Genomic DNA, 22,114 nt, shown 5'->3' on the forward strand with positions numbered 1-22,114 from the left:
AGTCAAGACGGCCACAAAATAGACAAAATGACCGCAAAGACATAGTCAAAACGGCCACAAAAATGTCATACCAGTCACAACTAAAAAGTCACAACGACCACAGGTATAAAGTCAGAATAGCCCTTGTGGCCCTTTAGACTGTGGGTTGTAGCCGTTTTGACATTACCGCTTGAAGCCATTCTGACATGAGGCCGTTTTGACCTGCTCCCCTCCACTAGTCTCATCTAATTTCAAGATCTCCCTACTTTACAGTATCGGAAAGGTGGCAGCGCCGAGGCGCTTTATTCCAATGTACCTTAGGATTCTCCCTAATATTGTATGGCAAGTCCCAATTCTTGTGCATAGTTGAATAGAGAAATTAATTCCCAAGCTGTCTGATATATTTAGATGGATGGTGATGGTCAGGCTCGCTGACTTGGTTGATGCATGTCATCGTATCCCGATTGCGTGGATCGATGCTCATGATGTCAATCAATGGTTTGTCTGGTCCAGACTCGATTATTTCCAGACTGCTGTCAAATAGCTTGAATATTTCTGAGTGCGGCATTAAACAATGAAGACACAAACAACAAAAAGGGGTTTTCCAAATGGGCAAAAATGTCATCAGATGGAAATCTAATGTAATGATCTGGGAAAGTCACTTTAAAATAGTCAGGCACTAATTTTTCACCCCACTGCTGTAAGGATTTCTGGTTATAATAATAATCACTGGAATCAATGGTCCAGATTTGATCATTTACAGACCATGTTACACAACAAACAAATTAGCCAACGGCTTCAGGAGTATTAATGAAGTGAACAACACTGGCAACAGTGGCCCTGTCGTGTAAGGCTCCCAAATTCGTCCTGCAGAGTTGCGTCCCTTTGGCTTTCCCCAAACCCCGGATCTGGGGTTTGAATCCCGATTGCTCCAATTATGTTTCTAGGTTTGTCAGCACTGTACCCATGTTTGTGGATTTTACCAAAGTGGTAAACATCTGAGACCTGCATCACTTTGTGCTTTCCTCCCACAATAAGCTGACATGCCTTGATCCAACAGGAATATTGTTAAAAGCGTCATTAAAGGAAACTCATTCATCAGATTGTATAACGTTTTTATTGTATACTAGATATTGATTCACCTATAGCATGTGGAGTATAATTAAACAGAATTTATTTTCCAGAAACTAGACAGTGACAGATGAAAATTATGTCTCAGAAAGTGAAGAAAAAGCACTACTACAGGCAGGGAGATGTCGTTGCCATTGAAGAAGATGCAACACATGAATTTAAAGGTCACCGCAACCTGGCAGTTGAAGAGCTACCGCCTTGGACGAAAGAGACCAAAACATCAAGAGCATCAAGAAAGGCTGTGTCAAGGTATTCTCATAGTGCCTACCTCGTTTCATAACTACATGCGGACAGAGGTTTGTCCTTTAGGCATGCTAGTATAAATGAGTGAGTACGGTTATGTATATAGTGGCTTTTTCACTTGAATACCATAAACTATGGTTATAACATACTCAAAGGGACCACTAATTATAGTTTGTTATAACAGTGGTTCGTTATAATCATTTTGACTAAAATACACAGCAAATGGTTGGGACCTAAATTGTATTTGTATCCAGGCCTTCCAATGAAAACTGACAAGACTGCAACAAGAAATTGTTTTAAGTCTACAATACACAAGGAATTGGCAACATAAAACAATAAGAACGTAACCCAAACCTAAGAAACAGCAAAATAGATCTGAGAGCATGGAAACGGCAGCACTAAAACACAAAGACCGCAGCCTTCTAAACTAGGCATGCACAGAACAAGAAGGAAGTTGACTGTTATACCATGAGGATCAACAAACAGCAAGTACATTTACATCTTACAGTGTCAATACAACAATACATATCTAAAATATTCTATATTGGCGCTGTAAGATGTAAATGTACTTGCTGTTTGTTAATCCTCGTAAACATGACAGTCAACTTCCTTCTTTTGCCTCTCTGGGCGGTCGGGTAGCCTAGTGGTTAAAGCGTTCGCTCCTCACGCTGAAGACTCTGGTTTGATTCCTGACATGGGTACAATGTGTGAAGCCCATTTCTGGTGTCCCCTGCCGTGATATTGCTGGAATATTGCTATAAGCGGCGTAAAACCATACTCACTCACTCACTTTTGCCTCTCAGTTAATATTGGTTTCACAGAAAAGGCACAAAATTGTTCAGTTTTGTCTTTAACTTTCTACCTTGTGATGCTATCATCCACTGTGTTTTATTTGAATAGATGAATCTAAATTCTATTATATTAATATACTCTTTGTTGTTTGATCTTTTCCAAAATACTCTAACAGTAGCCTGAATTGATATCAGATGATTATGTAATTCCTGGCGATGTTAATGTTCATAAAATTTTGTTGAAAATTCTCACATCAATAACCATCTTAAATACATTATGCTTGTTATATTTTAGGAATATCTTTTGGGTGAAAAGTTGATTGCATAAATAAAAAAATACTTTCTATACATGCATTGATGCCTGTAACGTGTTAATTTTCAATTACATTCAGGCTTGTTAACTAAAAAGATTTATATAATCATGCAAAATTAATTAAATACTTTTCACAATACTTGATCACGATATGTTTAAGAGCCTGTTTACATTGGTAAGAGCCTGTTGCATCTGTGTAAGAGCCTGTTTACATCTGTAAGAGCCTGTTTCATCTGTGTAAGAGCCTGTTTACATCTGTAAGAGCCTGTTTCATCCGTGTAAGAGCCTGTTTACATCTGGAAGAGCCTGTTTCGTCTGTGTAAGAGCCTGTTTCCTCTGTGTAAGAGCCTGTTTCGTCTGTGTAAGAGCCTGTTTCATCTGTAAGAGCCTGTTTACATCCTTTGCAAGAGCCTGTTTCATCTGTGAGAGCCTGTTGTCAGTCTGCAGTGTACTAAAGATGTGTAGAGATCTATCTGTTTTTTCTTTATGTGTCTTATGTATATTAACATGCCTCATGGAATCTTGAACATGATTAACTGCAAGGCTGTCTCCACAGGGCTCTAAATGCCTTCCTCAATACAGGCACAGGTGGGACTGTCTATCTTGGAGTGATTGATGATGGCACCGTCCTGGGTCTGAAGCTTACACTCTATCAGGTTAGCTTTATGTGTGTGTGAATAATCAAGGGAAAGACATTCACTGGGCAAGTTTTAATTTTCAATGGTGTACACAGGTGGTCCAAGGTGTCAAGATTTTCTCTTTTGAGTTGCTTCCCCTTGAAGTGAAAGGATCTACTGATTGTGAGTTTGAATTAGGGGTGATTCAATACATCAGTGAATCAATGTATCGTAAGTTTTCATGTGACGATGCCATACACAATACTTCTTTTTCTGTATGGAATCAGGGCAATACACTTTATTATTTTATTTATTAATTTATTACTTACTACTCGTTTAGTGACCCCCACCCTCACCCTAGGTGTTGTAACTAGCTTTTCAAGTTCATTACTAAAACTAGCTGCTACGAACATGTGTCTGCAGTTAGCTTTTCCTTTGGAACCTGCCCTGAAATATTTATAGTCAAGAAGTTTCCACGTGATTGATGTAAATAATTGATTGTGGCATGTACCGTATCATGACCTATGTATCATGTAACAGATCATATCGCGACCTTGCTGTATCGTTTCACCCCAAGTTTGAATGTCAGTTTTGTGCTGTGTATGATCCTATTCAGTGCCAAACTTTAGCCTGATGGATACAACAAAGTTGTATGTGTCTTACACAGTTGGTAATTATATAGAGAAACAGTCAGGGGCCAGTAGGCTAGCCTAGGGTTTAAAGTGTTGCTCGTCAAGCCGAAGGCTCGGTTCGAATTCCCAAATGTGTACAATTTGTGAAGGCCATTTCTGGTCTCCTCCGCCGTGATATTGTCGGAATATTGCTAAGAGCGGCGTAAAACTCGTTCACTCACTCAAAGTTACACTGTTTGCAACCTGATTCAGGTCATCCTAACAACACTTCAAATACGTTCATCCAATATTCATGATTTATGATCACCAGTAGGATGTTTCCTCAATGTTTATCAGTGTACATTGTCCTTTTTTTGTTTGTTAGAAGATATCATTTTGTGATAGTAACTGTTATTTTTTGTTCTCAGAAAGACCATGTAGTGTCCAGTTTGCAGGACCTGTTCTCTCGCTACCATCCCCCTGTCCCCACACACAGGTACATGGTGAAGTTTGTCCCGGTGTTGGGGGAGAGCAGCACAGAGGAACAGGTGCTCAGGCTTATCTCCAAGTCAGACAGGTGAGAGTTTATCTCCAAGTCAGACAGGGGAGAGTATATCTCCAAGTCAGACAGGTGAGAACTTATCTCCAAGTCAGACAGGTGAGAGTTTATCTCCAAGTCAGACAGGGGAGAGTATATCTCCAAGTCAGACAGGTGAGAACTTATCTCCAAGTCAGACAGGTGAGAGTTTATCTCCAAGTCAGACAACTGAGAGTTTATCTCCCAAGTCAGACAACTGAGAGTTTATCTCCAAGTCAGACATGTGAGAGTATATCTTCAAGTCAGACAGGTGAGAGTATATCTCCAAATCAGACAACTGAGAGCTTATCTCCAAGTCAGAAAGGTGAGAGTGTATCACCAAGTCAGAGAGGTCAGAGTTTATGTCCAAGTCAGAGAGGTCAGAGTTTATCTCCAAGTCAGACAGGTGAGAGCATATCTCCAATCAGACAACTGAGAGTTTATCTCCAAGTCAGACAAGTTAATAGTTCATCTTAAAGTAGATCTTCAAGAGTTCATCTTCAAATCAGCCAGCTCCTGTGATCTTAGCACTACAACTATCATACCTCTAGAGCATGGGACTTATGATAGTTGAAGCAATAAGATCACCTTGTGGACCGTTGCCTTGGTAAGTGTTTGTTAAGCAGGGATGGAAGCAAAAACTTTGTATGTGCACAACAGCTGCACTAACCATCGTACACATCCTCTTGTTTCAGTGACTATTCCGACACCTCCCAGAGACATCGAGCCCACGTGTTCCGTTCCCATCACTACTGCTGGTGTGATAAGGATGCAGTGGCACAGATCAACATGGTAGGAAGTAGAATTGAACTGTTGGGAAAAGTGACTGTTTTCATTTTGCCTTTTTTCAAGTAGCACTATCCCATCATTATCTGGACCTGCTCGGGCTGCTAGTTGACACCAAGTCTGGAGCAAATGTCCGTAAAAATTCCCAAATTGGAATTAAACATTTCCTAATTCATGTAATTATAGTTATAACTAAACTTGTTCCTTTGGAGAGGCCAATAATGATGAGAGGCTTTAATGCTTACTTTTACATTATTGCAATGTTATACCTCAGAATTTAGGAAAATAACTTTTAATAATTCCAAGTTTGAATAAAAATAATGATACTTTTCCCTAATTTCCCTGATATGGGCACTTGGTTTGGCATCCAAGTTTCATAAGGTACAGAGTAGTGTTAAAATAACCCATTAACAGTTGGTAGCAGAATTTTGCTGACACTCTATTTTCAGAGTATTAGGCCATCTCATTAAAATCAGATCTTTTACTCCCATCCACTATCTCTGTGCCTGAAGATCTGAGGACACTACATCTTGTCCATAGGTCACATCTTGTAAACTTTCAAATCAGCCAATCAGCATAGAGGCTTGTATATCTACACCCACAAGGGTGCACTGTCGAGGGTATATTTTTGTTCGGTGGTGTTTCTCTTTTACTTTGATACAAATTTTTGTAACCAGGAGGTAAAGACATGAATCAGAATTGTAATGAACATGCACCGCCATATCCATGAGAACATAATTGTGTTCATGACTTCACATACTAAGTGACACACAATGAAGTTCGATGCTAACGCTTATAATGGTTATTATAAGCACTGCACTGACTGTTGGCATTATAAAATGGATTCACCTCTCCTGAAATAAACTGCACATTATCTTGTCTAGGATCTAAATTCTACCATGTCTACTAGTGTTGAATCATCTTCCTGAGGCAAGGGAGTTAACTGACTATGAAAGTCCAGTTTCCACCCTTGCTGAACTAGGCTGCAAATTCTGGGTTCGCTTGTAGTGCCACTAGTGACTATAAGTTATATCCATCTATGTCCCACCAATTGTCTTATCAGATTCCACTTCTCATATCACTTTATCGCTTCAAGCAGAATGGCGTCACCCACTGAAGACGATCTGATCGAAAAAAATGATCTGTAGGGTGACAAAACAGGTCTTACTTTGCGAAGTGCATCAAATCACGTGAGCACCTTGTTTAAAAACATGAAAACATTTGGTAAAAAATGTTGCCAAGTTGACAGTACACATGCTGTGCAAATCCTGCAATCGACCAAAATCTGCACGGCAGTTTATGCACTGGATGTTGATTTCGTGACGCTATTTTGATTGGATCACCTTCTGGAACAATCTAATGTAATTGCTTTCAGTTGAGCTGTCAGAGTTGACAAGTAGAAAACTACAATTAACACTGACAGCAAATTGTGGTTTATAACTTGTCCTGATAACTTGATTAGAAACTACATCTTGATACTTTTTATTTTAAAGAAAGGGGGGATTCTGACAAATTATGAAGTAATGAGATCCTTTACACGTATGTCTGATCTTGCCATTTGAATTAAAAAATTATAGCTGAAGCATCCCCTCCTCTAAGTGTATGTCTTCTAAAATGCAAATACAGAGCTAAGTCTTCCTTGATTGCTGACACCAGGGGGTGCTGTCTCCGGACTAAGTGATAGAGCTAAGTCTTCCTTGATTGCTGACACCAGGGGGTGCTGTCTCCAGACTAAGTGATAGAGCTAAGTCTTCCTTGATTGCTGACACCAGGGGGTGCTGTCTCCGGACTAAGTGATAGAGCTAGGTCTTCCTTGATTGCTGACACCAGGGGGTGTTGTCTCCTGACTAGGTGACAGAGCTAAGTCTTCCTTGTTCCATGACATCAGGGGGTGCTGTCTCCGGACTATGTGATAGAGATTACAGTCAAGCCGTGGGACCCTGCTGACGCCCGCAGCACTGACGGGGTGGGGTCCGTGGTGAACCTGCATCCCATACATGAAGATGAGGAGGGCAATGTCTACATGAGGAGACAGGCCAGTGTTGTCAAGGTAACAGCATTTGTATAATATCTCATTTCTGCAGACTTTTATATTTTATTTTCTCATGTAATTACAAGCAGGAAAATCATTAGAGATAATCTTGTAGATACATGACCAGGGGTTGTTTATTTCTTTGTTAGCAGGTCCACCGTGCTTAAAATTTTGAATATGTTATCTTTGCTGATTTCCAACATTTCCATTTGAATGGACATGAAATCATAGAAGTGACCTTATTCTGAACATCTTTTATATACTCAAACTCAAAGCCTATAGAAACATGGAGAAGTATGCATGTTAAGAAGAGATGTTTCCAATGTGTACCAATTAATGACAAAACTAACAATCAGTCAAGTGTAAGTCTTTTTTCTTATCACGATATGCACGTGATTTCCAAATTTTACACGCTAACCAAAGGTGCACCTGGAGTCATGTATCTATGACTTACATGTGATGCATTCAAGAGCATCAGTTCACAAAACATACCAGTATGTTAGTTTGTGCATCTAACCAATTTAATATCTCTTGGATATGAGCATTTCTTCATATATTAACCAACATGCTTGGTATTCTCGTTTCTTTTGTTAGTCAAGATATAAATATCTGTAAATATGGCATATGAGAAAAATTGTACCACAACATAATTAGTTCTGCTCGCCTCAAAGAGTCAAGTGAGCTTTTGGTTGTGGCATATTGTCACCACTCATCCAGTTGTCACTCAGTCTATTGTTAACGTCTCTGAAACTACAGGTCCCATGTACATGTAACTTTGTGTGAATTATTCCAGCTATGTCTCTCAACCTTGCTCACAGAATTCTGGTCAAATTTAAACATGGCTGAAATGGACGCTTTTTGAAAAGACTATTTTTGACCGTTACTCGGCCTTTTCTGCATGTTTCATAATAAAATTTGGTATGCAACAAGGATATAGTATGCATCCTCTTTTTTTTTTTGCATATTTGACCCTAACATACCTAAGCCAGCGCTGTTGCAGCCTTATTTAAGTACCCATAAAGTACCCAAGTGTGGCCTAAGATATATCTTAAGTTTTTGCCACTTTATGAATTTTGACCTTGACCTTGGGCAATCTAAATATCCAAGTAGGTGCAAAACTGAAAAAGTATTTCTTTGACCCCAATGCACAATTGTCTATCTGCCACCATTTTTCACTGAATTATCTGCATACATATGGTGAAAAGTAGACTTTCACATTTGGTTTCCAAATAGAGATGTTTTTGTACATTGCAATATCAATGGACATATGTCAGTAAATCTTTAATGTTGATGTTGTATGGGTACAAATTTATCGGACACCATGACACACAATCAACCAAGTCATCAATTCCAATTATTGTGGCAAATAATTAATGTTTTTGCTGATAATAGTGCCAATAATAAGGAAGGTGACTTCATGCTTAGCTATTCATAACTGATTAATTATGTTTGATTGTTTGTTTGTTTATTTAACGCAACACTCAGCAATATTACTGCTATATGACGGCGGTCTGTAAATAATCAAGTCTGGACCAGACAATCCAGTGATTGGCATCATGAGCATCCATCCATGCAATTGGGATATGATGACATGCATCCTGTCTCATGCATCACAGATAAGAGCTCATGCAAATATCATGATACGTCTTGGATTGTGAGCAAGGTATCGTGATACATATCGGATCGGACAGTTGGTGTATTGTCCCAGCCCTAGTAACCATCATGACATTTTGATAATATATTTGAATACTTTATCTAGTTGCAAGTCACCGTCAAGAATTCATATTTAACAGAGTCATCCCCTTTGTTTTTAGTCATAATGAAAGTTGTTCAATTTTGGCACTCTGTACCATGCTCAGATGGTAAAACGGTTTCTGAAATAATGACCATTTTATGTATAACTGAAAACATATTTGGAAATTTTAAACTGTTTACTACACATTCAGGTGAGCTACAGTGCCAGACACTATATCAAATCAAAACAACCTGCCATGATATTGCTGGAATATTGCTAAAAGCAGGGTAAGACAATACTCACTCATTCACTCAATTCAGAACATGAGTGAGTGGTAGTTTTTACTTCCCTTTTAAAAAAAAAACAAAAATCCTTAAATATTACAAGTCAAATACTATATTCCAGTAATTTACTCATCAAGGAATACATTTATGTAGTGGGGCCCTTTCCCAGGTTGATTGTACACACCTGTTTATTGTTTACACAACTGTTTATTTGGTGACATACTAGTTTGAACAACTGATGATGAAAAAAAGCCTACCCTCAATATATTTTCAAAAGCCATTGCCCAAGAACCAATTCTTTTATTTTTTTAATCCTTACCTTGTTTACAGAAAATGTTTTCATTGCTCCCATGTTTCTCTTTCGCATTAATATAGTGTTTCAAGTAAGTTGAATTTCCTTTTCTTCCACACAGTATTCGTTGAATGAAATTGCCCAGTTGACGCGGCAACAGGTGAAGGAAGAGTGTGAGGCAGAGATTAGAAGGTATGTTGGGTCGGTCATGTCGGGCAGTTGTTCAGTGCCTCACTACTGAGCAACCGGGGTAGAATAGGTCTTCAGCAACCCATGCTTGCCGTAAAAGGTGACGATGCTTGTCGTAAAAGGCGACTAACGGGATCGGGTGGTCTGGCTCGCTGACTTGGTTGATGCATTGCGTGGATCAATGCTCATGATATTAATCACTGGATTGTCTGGTACAGACTCGATTATTTACAGACCGCAGTCATATAGCTGGAATATTGCTGAGTGCGACGTAAAACAACAAACAAACAAACCAACCAACCACTACTGAGCAAGCCTTGGGAAATATTATTAGACGTGTTTCCTGAAGATGGTCATGGAAGAATGTAGCTGTAACCATGGTAACTGTTTTATCATCTCAAATTGTGTTTCCAACATATTCTAACTTGCGAAGATCTGGGTTAGAATAGGTCTTCAGTTACCCATGCTTGCTGAAAGAGGTGACTATGCTTGTTGTAAGAAGCAACTGACGGGATCAGGTGGTCAGGCTTGCCGACTTGGTTGATGGGTCCCAGATGCTTGGGTAGATCGATGCTGATGCTTGTTCATACATTGCTGCATTGAAAGCAGTGTTAAAATACCTATGAACTTTAGAATATAGGAACTTCCCACTTTAAAACAAAATAATGTTTTTTTCATATGCCTGCCAAGGGAAATTAATTTGGAATTTTATATAGTCCCCTGCAGATGATTGATAACAAGGTTCAGACAAACTTCAAAACACTTTTGTGATCCTTGACTTTTAATGGTCCTATTATGAGATTACTTGCATTGAAAAGGCCTGTAATTCATAGAAATTAGTCTGAAAATGATGACTAGTATTCATATCTGCAACAGTGTCATTCTCCCTCTTGTAGGTTAAAGAAAGAAATATCTAGCTTGTCTTGCCCAACTGATGCTGAAGATCAGAACACCAGCCAAAGGCCCTGATATCTGGACAGCTGTGTTTGATGTGACCAGATGACAAGAACTTGAAACCAACATGCTGTGCAGTCTCACATGATGAATAGTGTGTCACATGATGTGATGATCAGTGTGTCATGTGATCTAATGGTCAGTGTGTCACAGGATCTGATGTCAGTATGTCACAGGATCTGATGGTCAGTGTGTCACATGATGTGATGATCAGTGTGTCGTGATCTGATGGACAGTGTGTCACAGGATCTGATGGTCAGTGTGTCACATGATGTGATGATCAGTGTGTCGTGATCTGATGGTCAGTGTGTCACAGGATCTGATGTCAGTATGTCATATGATCTGATGGTCAGTGGCACATGATGTGATGATCAGAGTGTTGTGATCTGATGGTCAGTGGCACATGATGTGATGATCAGAGTGTTGTGATCTGATGGTCAGTGTGTCGTCAGTGATGATGTTATGATGTGATCATCAGTGTGCCCCTTGATGTGACAAATAATCTGATACAATGAATAATTGGATATAACCAATTCAGTTATAATCCCTATGTATTTGGGAAACAAGAACTTATATTTTTATTAAAAAGACTGTATCCAGAAATTAGTACTTTTGTTCTTTACTTGTATCAGCAGCTGAGACAATCATACACCAGCCTAAAGATGAAACAAGATTGGAACTAAATCAGGTTCATATGATTTGGTAATAGTGAATCTGGACAAGACAATCCAGTGATTGATATTATGAGTGTATGTTGGCTAGCCATCGGATCTACGAAGTCAACACTTATGACTAGTACAGTGTTCAAGGGACCAATTGTAACCCGGGTCCCAAATGGTTCCCAAATTAGCTGCCTCTTGGGAGTAGCGTTGTGGTGATGGGGACACAAAGCCTTTTCAAAGCCAACATGAAATGAAACAAGGACATCAACCCCCATTCGTAGTTATAATATGCCGGACATAAAATTTAATAACTTCCAAAGGACACTTACCAAAGATATCAAAAGAATATCACTAATGACAAATTATGCTCAACTAGAATAGCAATGTATAGGTGGTAACTCTACTTTGTAATCTAATTTCGTAGATGAAACATATTCAATGTTTCACTAGTACATGAAACTAATTTTCTGTTTTTACTGATTCAGTGTCACAAAACGATTTCATTGTCTTGGATAGTGTTATTATCAATTAGCTTTGACATTTGCATGATTCAATTTCCTGGGAAACTAAAAATTACTTTTCACATGGAAATAAAAGTCACAAAACCATTTCCATATGCATAAAACAAATCTCTGCTAAACGTGCACTGCGACACAGATTGTTGGTTTACGTCGAATACCTGTAACAGATTACGAGCTCATGTTACCTCAACGTTATTGACTTAGATGTTACGTCCTCGCGTTGCACATTTCTGAAAGCACCGGGCGCCTTCTATCAGCATGACCGTATTCGCCCCCACACAATTTGGTACGGATTTCCTAAGAGCTCAGCACATACAATATTGCTGTTGCCACAGTGGAGCATCTGTGGGATGAGCAAACAGGCGTTTCCGTCAACGTCAATCAGGGCCACATAATCAGCAACTGATATTCCGAGCTACGACGAGGACACGCCGCCGGGGTACATTACACGACGAGGACACGCCGTAGGGGTACATTGCACGACGAGAACACGCCGTCGGGGTACATTACACGACGAGGACACGCCGTCGGGGTACATTGCACGACGAGGACACCCCGTCGGGGTACATTGCACGACGAGGACACGCCGTCGGGGTACATTGCACGACGAGGACACGCCGTAGGGGTACATTACACGACGAGGACACGCCGTCGGGGTACATTACACGACGAGGACACGCCGTCGGGGTACATTGCACGACGAGGACACGCCGTCGGGGTACATTGCACGACGAGGACACGCCGTCGGGGTACATTGCACGACGAGGACACGCCGTCGGGGTACATTACACGACGAGGACACGCCGTCGGGGTACATTGCACGACGAGAACACGCCGTCGGGGTACATTGCACGACGAGGACACGCCGCCGGGGTACATTACACGACGAGGACACGCCGTCGGGGTACATTGCACGACGAGGACACGCCGTCGGGGTACATTACACGACGAGGACACGCCGTCGGGGTACATTACACGACGAGGACACGCCGTCGGGGTACATTACACGACGAGGACACGCCGTCGGGGTACATTACACGCAAACAACCAAGCCACCGGTCCTGACCATGACTGAGTGAATCACATGGTCCAAAAAGAGAGTGGGTCACGTGATCCAGCATGCAGTGTGTCGCACGATCTGTTGGCCAATGTGTCAAATAATCCGTAACTCACATTATCCGTTTTAAACAACAGTCAGATGTTAAATTGAAATAAACACTAAAACAATCACAACCTTTCTAGTGTATTTTATTTACGAGAAAATACAAAGTCAATGAGTACCGAAAACAAGATGCCGCTATAAAACATATCATTGATACTGATATGAATATATATAAGTCAATACACATAATTAGACAATGTGTATAGTGACTAAATATGTCAGTCAATATGTATATTGAGTGATTCATTCAGTTAATATACATAGTGACTGACATTTTCAGTCAATGTACATACTGCTTAAATAAAATTGGATTGGAAGACTGGATTTTAGACAGAATGACTGAAATGAATTAAACTCCTTAATTTAATCTTATTTTAATTTGGATCTATTTTGATCTTACGAAGAGATTGCCACGAGATCCAAAGTCCTTGGACAGGATGGGTTCAACACCTTCACCCTTAGTTGTGATTCGTTTATTCTGTTTCTGACAAAGTGATTCGTACTGTTCTCCTACCTGACGAGTGACATTAGCATATTTTGTCAATGCCAAACATTTTGTCACACCCACCACAGATTTAACACGTGAATATAAATATATGGCTTTCGCTGTTGTGAGGGTATGTTTAGGAGTGCAAAATACATTTTCCATTCCATTTTACGTGGCCTTGACATTGATCACGTATGGTGCCTGAATGTACACATAATGACAGCTCTGTCTCGTACACATTAAGATACACACTGCCACTCTTGTACACTAGGCATAGGTGCTTCCTCTGTGGAGAAGTAAATTCAACCGTCAGTCATATAACGTTTTAAATATAACAAATAATCGGATGTAATAATCCCCAAGCAACCATAATTTACAAGTACACTATAATTTATGCTTAACTATTTCAGATACCAAATTGCTTTTGACTTCAGGAAGAAATGTTCAATTTTAATATTCCTATTTAACAATGCCTACTGGTCTGAATCTAAACAAGCACAAAATAAGAAATGATTCTGGTGTATACATATATTGCTTTTCGGTCATTTTGAATAGTGAAATATAAAACACGGAACATGTATTACACTTTCCTTCGCCTGCTCCGAAATAACATATTCCACTTCAAACATGTAAAAAAGTGGGTTCTCATTGTTTTATCAGTTGACATAAAGGCATCGTCATCCATTTGGACTAGGTGTTTGGGACATTATAAGGTCCCGGTGAACAGGAACTAATGCTTACTCTGTTATTTTGTTTTGTGGTTAATTAGAAAAGTCAGTTTTGTCTGGCCTAGTTGTAACAGTGATTGCGTACAATGAAAGTTGAAATATTAAAAGTTTGTGTATCAGACAAAAACAAGAATAAAAATTCGAGTTATGTTTTATGTCTTACAAAACAGGACTAGGGACTAGCGAGGTGTCATGATCCCTTTGATAATTTATTCAGTAGCAGACTACGAGGTTATTTTTTGTTGTAGGGTTTAATGCCGTCCAGTGGGTATTCTAGTAGGGATAGCTAAGAAGCAGACCACCCAGAAAGCTCCAAGACTCAATGAATAAGGCCAGAATTAGTTACCGTTTCTACTCCTGCTCTCGGAAAACTCGCACTAAGCACAGCCCATGCGCCAGTAACGAGGATAAACTACAGAGTCAGACTATGCATTTGAAATAATGAGAGATGAATGGTTGAGTATTACGACACTAATACCACTCCCAAAGGTCTTGCTTCGAAAGAGAGGGTTACCTACATCCTATAGCTATTCGAATGAAACTTGGAAACATCATAACCATATAAGGCTGAATGATGTTTAAATGTTATTTTGAAACAACTAATACTTATTCAAAATAAGTTTAGCATCGTTCCAGAGTTTTACAATGAAGTGTGTGCAAACTGTAACACTGGCACCTCAACAAGTGTATGTTACGATAATGTTATTGGTTGGCAAGAAGCGGAGGTCCTGCAAAGATCAGATCAGTAGAAAAGGTTGAGGTCCTCAAATCTCGAGTCCCACTGAGAAGAGTTACAGTATTCCTTCCTGAGCTTGGTGCTCGACACTCCTTCTGTGTAGGGCAGGAACTTGATGGTCATCAGCTTCTCACACAGCTCACGGGCAGGGAAGTTCTGCATGTCGTCACCGCGGACGTAGAGGGCACTCTCGGTTTTGTTGTCGAAGATTGCGCGGATGTAAGGGGTGGGATCCGTGCCAGCAACACAGAATACCTGTGTTGAAGAGCAAAGGGTTAAACTTTACTGAGAGACTTCTAGAATCTGACGTATAATGCTCAGAGTATGCCTCTTCCCACCTTGGTCCATACATCGTGCCATGAATAAAACAGCGATAATAAGGAGGTTGTTGTTAACTTGTAGGATGCCACAATAATTTGAGTAAGCAGAAAACAGTAGTGATTACAGTTTCGAATTCCAACCGTATTAACTGGCTGTGGCTACTAAGCCACTAAGGATGATTTCCCCGTTGAGATTCCGGGTTAGAATAGGTCCCCAGTAACCTGTCAGTAAGAGGAAAGCGCGTAGTAAGAGCAAAGCATCCGGATCGGGAGGTCAGGCTCAATGTTTCTTTCCTTCTTTCTTTGCTGCATCGCACTCAGCAATATTCCAGCTACGTGGCGGCGGTCTGTATAATACGATGACATCAACCAAGTCAGCGAGCCTGACCACCCGATCCCGTTAGTCGTCTCTTACGACAAGCACGGGTTGCCGAAGGCCAATTCTGACCCGGATCTTTAAGGGACGTTAGGCTCAGTGACCTGGTTGAGTGTGTGTCATCGTACCCCGATGCTCCAAATATCACTCACTAGTGTGTCTGATACAGCTCGATACAGGCTAAATTATTGCGGGTGTTATATGGCTGGATGCTGCTGGGGGCGTTAATCAACAAACGAAATACTAATTACTGGGACCATGTTCTTACCACGTCAGCATATTGTTTGACATTCATCATCCTCGTGTGAGTGCTGTCAATAGGAACCCTCTTCTTCAGCGTACATATACTTCGACTGTCGTGGACCCCGACAACAACCTGTTGACAGACGAGTATATTGTGTCTTCTTCATTGACAAGAACGAGGTGTTAGTTTGATTGTCAAAACCAACTGTTTCCCGCTCAAGTGAAACCCACAATCCCAGTACGGTGCTGACGAACTAAGAATCATTATCAGAATGAATTTCGATTTCGTATCCACGATCACTATCTTAGGAACTATACACAGTGACTGAAATGTGGCCAGTCATGCTCCACATACCCCAATACATTGATCTGGTAGCCAAGTGAATTAGCAGGGAAAATACATGACACAGACTTCAAGCTTCTCTACAAATGCAAACCATTCAAACATTATCTTGAACCATCTGCTATGTGCGATCATGCAGTTACTGGTTACTCTTATATTGGAAACCCGAAACAGATGTTCGGTCACATCCTGAAATATTTCCTTGCTGCATATGAAGCTTACATAACTTCATCATTGCTCCAAACTTGTATCCTTTCCTTACAACATGTTCAAGCATTTACTAAACACATACGTTGTTGTCGGTTTTGGGACACGCAAGTCATTGGAGCCATATATATTACATACATTCAGATTACATGTACGAGTAACAATGCTACCAATGCAATAGGTAATGAATAGACTTTTTGCAAAGTGTTTGCTACAAGGCAAAACATATACATACTAATTATTTCACTGCATCTTTCGATATTCACCGGGGTATTATCATGGTAACAGTCATCAACAAACACTAAAGCATTGATTGTTCACAAACACCTTTGAAAGCTAAAGAATAAAATACATGAGTGACTTTTCTTAAATGTATCTATCATAGCATAGTCCTGATATTTGGCATTCAGTAATTATTTCTTTTATAAATACCAAATATTAAAAAGTGACTTACTTTTTTATGCGAATTGTGACTGGCGGGTGCTACCAATGCTTACAACAAAATACCTGGTGTCATCACTGATTTTCCGTGATCTATTTATATAACTGTCACTACGATTGTGCCTTTCAGCGGATTATTTCTTGTGATTATCAGTGGCAGCAAATGCTTGGAGCGCGAGTAAAATGCCGAGTGCTGTCGTTGGCCAGATGTTATCAGCAGCGAGGCCTTTTATGACTTGACTTGCGTCTTATGTGCATGAAATAGATTCCATTGGGACAAAAACAGTTATAAAAATATATATGAATCGAAAAGCGTCAGCGTGTACTGATCTAACGTAGTACCCGCCATAAAGAAACCCTTGCCATGATTTTGTTATTTTCCCATTAAAGTGTTCACTAATCACAATCCGCTGTCTTTTCTGCTTTCTGCTTTCTGAATGGTAGCATTGTGGTTAAATCGTTCGCTCGTCCGGGTTCGATTCCTCACATAGATACAGTGTTTGAAGGACATCTCTGTTGTTCTCCTCCGAGATATTGCTGGAATATTTGCTAAAAGCGTCGTAAAACCAGACTCACTCAGATTGATAAGGTTGAGTTTAATCTTGAGGTCAGGGACAAAGATAATTCATTGTAAATGTTTTTTTCCCGAGGCAGTTGATTGGATCAATAAACAAATGCAGTTTTGCTAATTAAATGCGGGTAGCAAGTATTTTTTGTTCTTTGAAGAGAGTGTGATAGGTAATACTTCTCTTTGAAATTGTTAAGTTTAACGAAAATGTTTACTGCGTTCAAACTTGAAGGGGAAGAGTTGCAGTATTTGTCAGTGGCAGGAAATGATTGAAGCGCTGGTAAAATATCGAGAGCTATCATGGCCAGATTTTAACAGCAAACATCGGCAGCCAGCTTAATTCGAGTACAAGGCACGCTTGGCCGTTCGGGGAGTGTCGGGGTGAGACAGTGTCTAGAAGGATGTCTATAACCATCTAAGTGAGACACGATGGCGACTCGAAGCCTATTTCAACCTGACTTCCGTCTCATTTTTCTTGCCAAGTGCGGTGGGCTACCTATCTAGACTTCCTGTCAGCTTCCAACACTGTTCTGGATTCAGGATTTCTTGGTTAACCTTAGCGGTTCACTGACGCTGTTATAATATCGTAATCAACTGAAGTGCAATAGTGGACATCCCTACCAAACAACGTCCCTCACCTGTTTCCCAAGTTTCCTCATCCTTTGCATCAGTTTCACATGGCCGTGATGGAAGAGGTCAAAGCAGCCGACAGTGTACACCCTCTCTACCCTTGCGTCCAAGTGAGTTAGGGGCAGGGAGTCCTGCAAGATCGTCCTCTTCTCGTACAGCTCACTGCAAGGAAAATAATGCAGTTCTTAGATTTGTTCCTCCTTGCTTCAGGTACGTAAAACACTTATACCGAGGCATTATTTGTCATAAAAGGTACATACAGAGCCATGTAAGAAGAAATGTCCTGGTATAAACATTTGACATAAATACAGAATATGTACAAGTGACAATGAATATTGTTTTACCAAAAGTCAGCTTTGTTGCAGCTATATCATGGCAGCCCGTCCTGCCCAGATTGAGGGAGTGAGTTTCAGTTTAAGGTCACTTTGAACAGTCTTTCAGTTATGATATGACGTATACACGAAGTGATGCAGGTCGCTGACGTTTTATCACTTAAGTGACACCATCGAGCACGGATTTGGCAATGCTGAACATTAGCAGGGCAAATGTGGGATTCGGTCTTGACCTTTGACTGAATGCATGGGAGTCGACCAACGACGCTCGGACATACCATCAGCCAAGTCACTGAACCTGAACACCCAATATTCTTAAGTCGCCTCTTTCGACAAGCATGGGATAGTCGGAACTGTCTTCCTAGGAATCTGTGGGGGCACGGGTGGCCCAGTCGTGTAAGGCGCCGCGATTCGCTGTGCAGAGTTGCGTCCCTTGGGCAAGCCAGAAACCTATGATTGTGGGTTCGAATCCCGGTTCGCCCCAATTATGTTTCCGGGTTTGTCAGCACCATACCTTTGCTCGTGGGTTTTACCGAAGTGGTAAACGTCTGAGACCTGCATCACTTCGGGCTTTCCTCCCATATTAAGCTGACACGCCGTGATATAACTGGAATACTGTTAAAAGCGGCGTAAAACCCAACTCAGTCACTCACACTCACTCACTCCTAGGAATCTGTACGGGGAAGTGTGCACAGTTACGTTGGTCTACATGATAAATCAAGGTTATTGTTTCGATAGGAAGAAGGAACGAATTGTTATTATTATTCTGTCAAAGTATGGTGGTTTATTGTTCGTTCATCACCTGCAAAGCATTTGAAACATTTGAGATAAACACAGTTGGTTGACAGCCTCTATTTGACAACAAAAACCAAACAACATGGATTCATCGCAACATAAACATGACAATGTTAACAAAAGCTATATAAATTTGTCCGTCAATACCATTTTCTTTGACTTCCTTTGATATGATTCACGCGACTCAAGTCTGAAATTGAAAATGCAGTTAAAAATACATACATAATATAAACGATGCTTACGAATAAATGTTTATAATGTTTGACAGATCTGGTGCGTGATTGACAGTGCTCAGTACAAACAAGGGGATCAGAAGGCCTACGGGATACATGGCAAAACACTGGACAAGAAAGGCATGGGCAAGTTTGGAAATATATGCGTACATGAATATAGTTTAGTTTCATTTCATTTCTCAAGCCACTGATGACGCTAACGACTCACTGTGCATCTCCATGGAAGAGGTTACAGCAGAGGGATATCATTTTGTGCATATTGGCCTACATTTGGACAACAAGTTCCGTTACTTCAAAAGAACATAAAAATATACAATGCTAATTCATTTTGAAACATTGTAAACAGAAATACGCTTTTACTATGTGCACCTAACTTTGTTCGGACAATATAGTAACCTAACAAATTAAAACAATATGTCAAACATGTAAGAACAATCCACGAATGTGCTGTTTAAAAGTACCATGATGTTACAGGTATGGTAAATTTGAGAAACCTTCATGGCAACTGTGCTCCCTAGACAATGGATTTCAAATGAAGTGTCCACAACTGTTTCAGAAGGAAGCAAATTGATCGTAATCTTGATAATACGAACCATACAGTTTTGAAATAAAAGGGACAAAACCATTTCCATGTTGTTATTAATCATAAGACATTTCTGGTAAAAGCATAGTCCTTTCTACAATTTTGACTGAATCATAATCACGTGTTTATGAATCAGTATGAATTAGTGATGATGCCAGGTGAGACTAATCACTATCACAGCTGGGTATACAACATACCAACTGTAAATTTAGTCCTGGCTCCCTGAGATCGTGTTTAGTGTTCAGAGAGTAAAAAGTGTTAACCTCCATATATACCTATATAGTTCTAAACATCAGTAGGGGCACGGGTGGCCCAGTCGTTCAAGACGCCGCGATTCGCTGTGAAGAGTTGCGTCCCTTGGACACGCCAGAAACCTATGATTGTGGGTTCGAATCCCGGTTCGCCTCGATTATGTTTCTAAATTTGTCAGGACCATACCCGTGCTCGTGGGTTTCACCGAAGTGGAAATCGTCTAATACCTTCACCACTTCGGGCTTTCCTCCCACATTAAGCTGACACGCCGCGATATAACTGGAATACTGTTAAAAGCGGCGTTAAACCCAACTCACTCACTGAATACCAGTAAGGGGAATACCCAGAAACGTATAATGAAACAACGATAGTACCAGGCGCAGTACTATTTTGGAACTTTAAATTTGAAAACGTCGTTGAAGAAAACATGATGAGACAAGGTGTCCGTTAGAATAAACGCTAAAACATAACAACGTTTTTTTTGTTGGAAATGGTTTGTACCAAATATCTTCTGAATCATCTGAGATGATCCAATATATTTTTCTACATTTTTAGAATATTCGTGATGTTTTAAGAGCATGTCCATTTAAGACATATCTAGCAGTTTTATACACTCAAGCGGCAGTGGGGAATACACAAGGTAGAAGCTTAGGTTCATGGACACTTTCTGGCATGATGTCTTACAAATAGTATCGTACGTGATACTTATTTGCAAATATGTGTTTTTTCAAATAGTTTATTCACTGACGAGGAACTTCGCAACTTACTTATTTACAATATTGCTGTTATCCAACTTTTCATCCTCGTCATCCATTGGTTGAACTTGAGTTCCAGTTGACCTTCGACCCTGAATAACATTTCGAAAGAATCAGTTTGCGATAAATCAATTGATTAATCATGTCGTATTGCTCCTTATATGTAAGAGAAGGAGTTGTGTTTTACGCCGCTCTGAACAGTTATATCACGTGTGCCATCTTAATTTCAGAGGAATGTGACGTCACAGGTCGTGGACGTTACCGCTTTGGTAAAACCCACGAGAACGGGTAAAGTGTAACCTGAGAATCACAGACACGAGTCGCAACTGTGAACATCATCGGTCTGTGGTACATGCACGTATTACAAGCTTGAATTATGATTACATTTTCTGGCACTGGTTTACATATTTTAAATCCCATATCGTATTTTAGGAAAACATAAAAGCGACAAAACCATTTCCATATTTATCAGAAATCTCTGCTAAAAGCAGAATCGATTGTACAGTTGCGACTATATCATGAACATGTGTTTATGAATCTCTATCAAATAATGATGACACCAGGTGTTCGCTAGAAGGTGAGCGTCTCCTGTCCTACCCGTGGCAACCAGAAGCACTTCAGAAGGTATGCCAATTGTTCCCCTGTAGAACATGGGGACACATAGTACAGGTCAAAATAGAGAAATCCATTGGTCATTACTTTGGTCACTGATGCGTCAAATTTGAAAATGTCATCCACCTGTTTACCATGAAACCTTTTGAAAGCTTTACGGATGCCTTGAATGTTGTAACCTTGATCAAACAACTTTGGAGCAAGAGTCTGACGCTCTTGAAATCTTGGAAGAAAGAGCATGCTCGAGTGTACCTCAAAAGTAGACACCGGCTTGATCTGCAGGAACATTGCTCGAAATAACGGGAAAAGTGACTATGAGAAGGATGAAGTTATCCCTCTTGTTATACAGTCTCGTGGAGAGTGTTTTGTCACTCTGAAGTGAATGAAAGGCGGCGAGGTCGCCTAGTGGTTAAAGCGTTCGTTCGTCACGCTGAAGACCCGGGTTCGATTCCTCACATGGATACATTATTGTGTTCTGGTGTCCATCACTGTTATATATTCGGAAAATTGCAAAAAACTCACTCACTCACTCACTGAATTGAAAGGTCCACCTTCACACAGAAACTGAATTAACTTTTATTCAGTCACATAAAA

The 22,114-nt window shown here is 40.3% G+C and overlaps 2 protein-coding genes across 4 annotated transcripts in view; one reads left to right on the forward strand and one right to left on the reverse strand.

Annotated features, from left to right (window-relative positions):
- Positions 1 to 234: 234 nt before the first annotated feature.
- LOC139448716 (schlafen-like protein 2) lies at positions 235 to 10,641 on the forward strand. Its single transcript, XM_071230265.1, has 8 exons — positions 235 to 321; positions 1,164 to 1,359; positions 3,014 to 3,113; positions 4,114 to 4,262; positions 4,958 to 5,054; positions 6,937 to 7,098; positions 9,513 to 9,583; positions 10,477 to 10,641. The coding sequence occupies exons 2-8, from the start codon at positions 1,181 to 1,183 to the stop codon at positions 10,547 to 10,549; spliced, it is 831 nt and encodes a 276-aa protein (XP_071086366.1). The 5' UTR covers positions 235 to 321; positions 1,164 to 1,180; the 3' UTR covers positions 10,550 to 10,641.
- Positions 10,642 to 12,958: 2,317 nt separating this feature from the next.
- The window catches only part of LOC139448726 (uncharacterized), a 28,841-nt gene continuing 19,685 nt past the window's right edge, over positions 12,959 to 22,114 (reverse strand). For all 3 annotated transcript variants that reach the window (XM_071230277.1, XM_071230280.1, XM_071230271.1), the window contains exons 8-11: positions 20,921 to 21,000; positions 17,967 to 18,120; positions 15,795 to 15,902; positions 12,959 to 15,085 (exon numbers count right to left, since the gene is read on the reverse strand). In XM_071230277.1, the coding sequence (XP_071086378.1) occupies positions 14,837 to 15,085; positions 15,795 to 15,902; positions 17,967 to 18,120; positions 20,921 to 21,000 (591 nt within the window). In that variant the 3' untranslated portion in view covers positions 12,959 to 14,836. The remainder of the gene's footprint in view (positions 15,086 to 15,794; positions 15,903 to 17,966; positions 18,121 to 20,920; positions 21,001 to 22,114) is intronic.

The sequence above is a fragment of the Haliotis cracherodii genome, unplaced genomic scaffold (genome assembly GCF_022045235.1).
Source record: "Haliotis cracherodii isolate W230 unplaced genomic scaffold, xgHalCrac1.p SCAF_10, whole genome shotgun sequence".
Classification (NCBI taxonomy): Eukaryota; Metazoa; Mollusca; class Gastropoda; order Lepetellida; family Haliotidae; genus Haliotis; species Haliotis cracherodii.

Excerpts from the sequence above, each read along its gene's own strand:
- LOC139448716 (XM_071230265.1), top strand. The coding sequence starts at position 1,181 with ATGAAAATTATGTCTCAGAAAGTGAAGAAAAAGCACTACTACAGGCAG. Across the intron at positions 1,360-3,013 it reads TCAAGAAAGGCTGTGTCAAG|GGCTCTAAATGCCTTCCTCA; the intron begins GTATTCTCATAG and ends CTGTCTCCACAG. Across the intron at positions 4,263-4,957 it reads CTTATCTCCAAGTCAGACAG|TGACTATTCCGACACCTCCC; the intron begins GTGAGAGTTTAT and ends CTCTTGTTTCAG.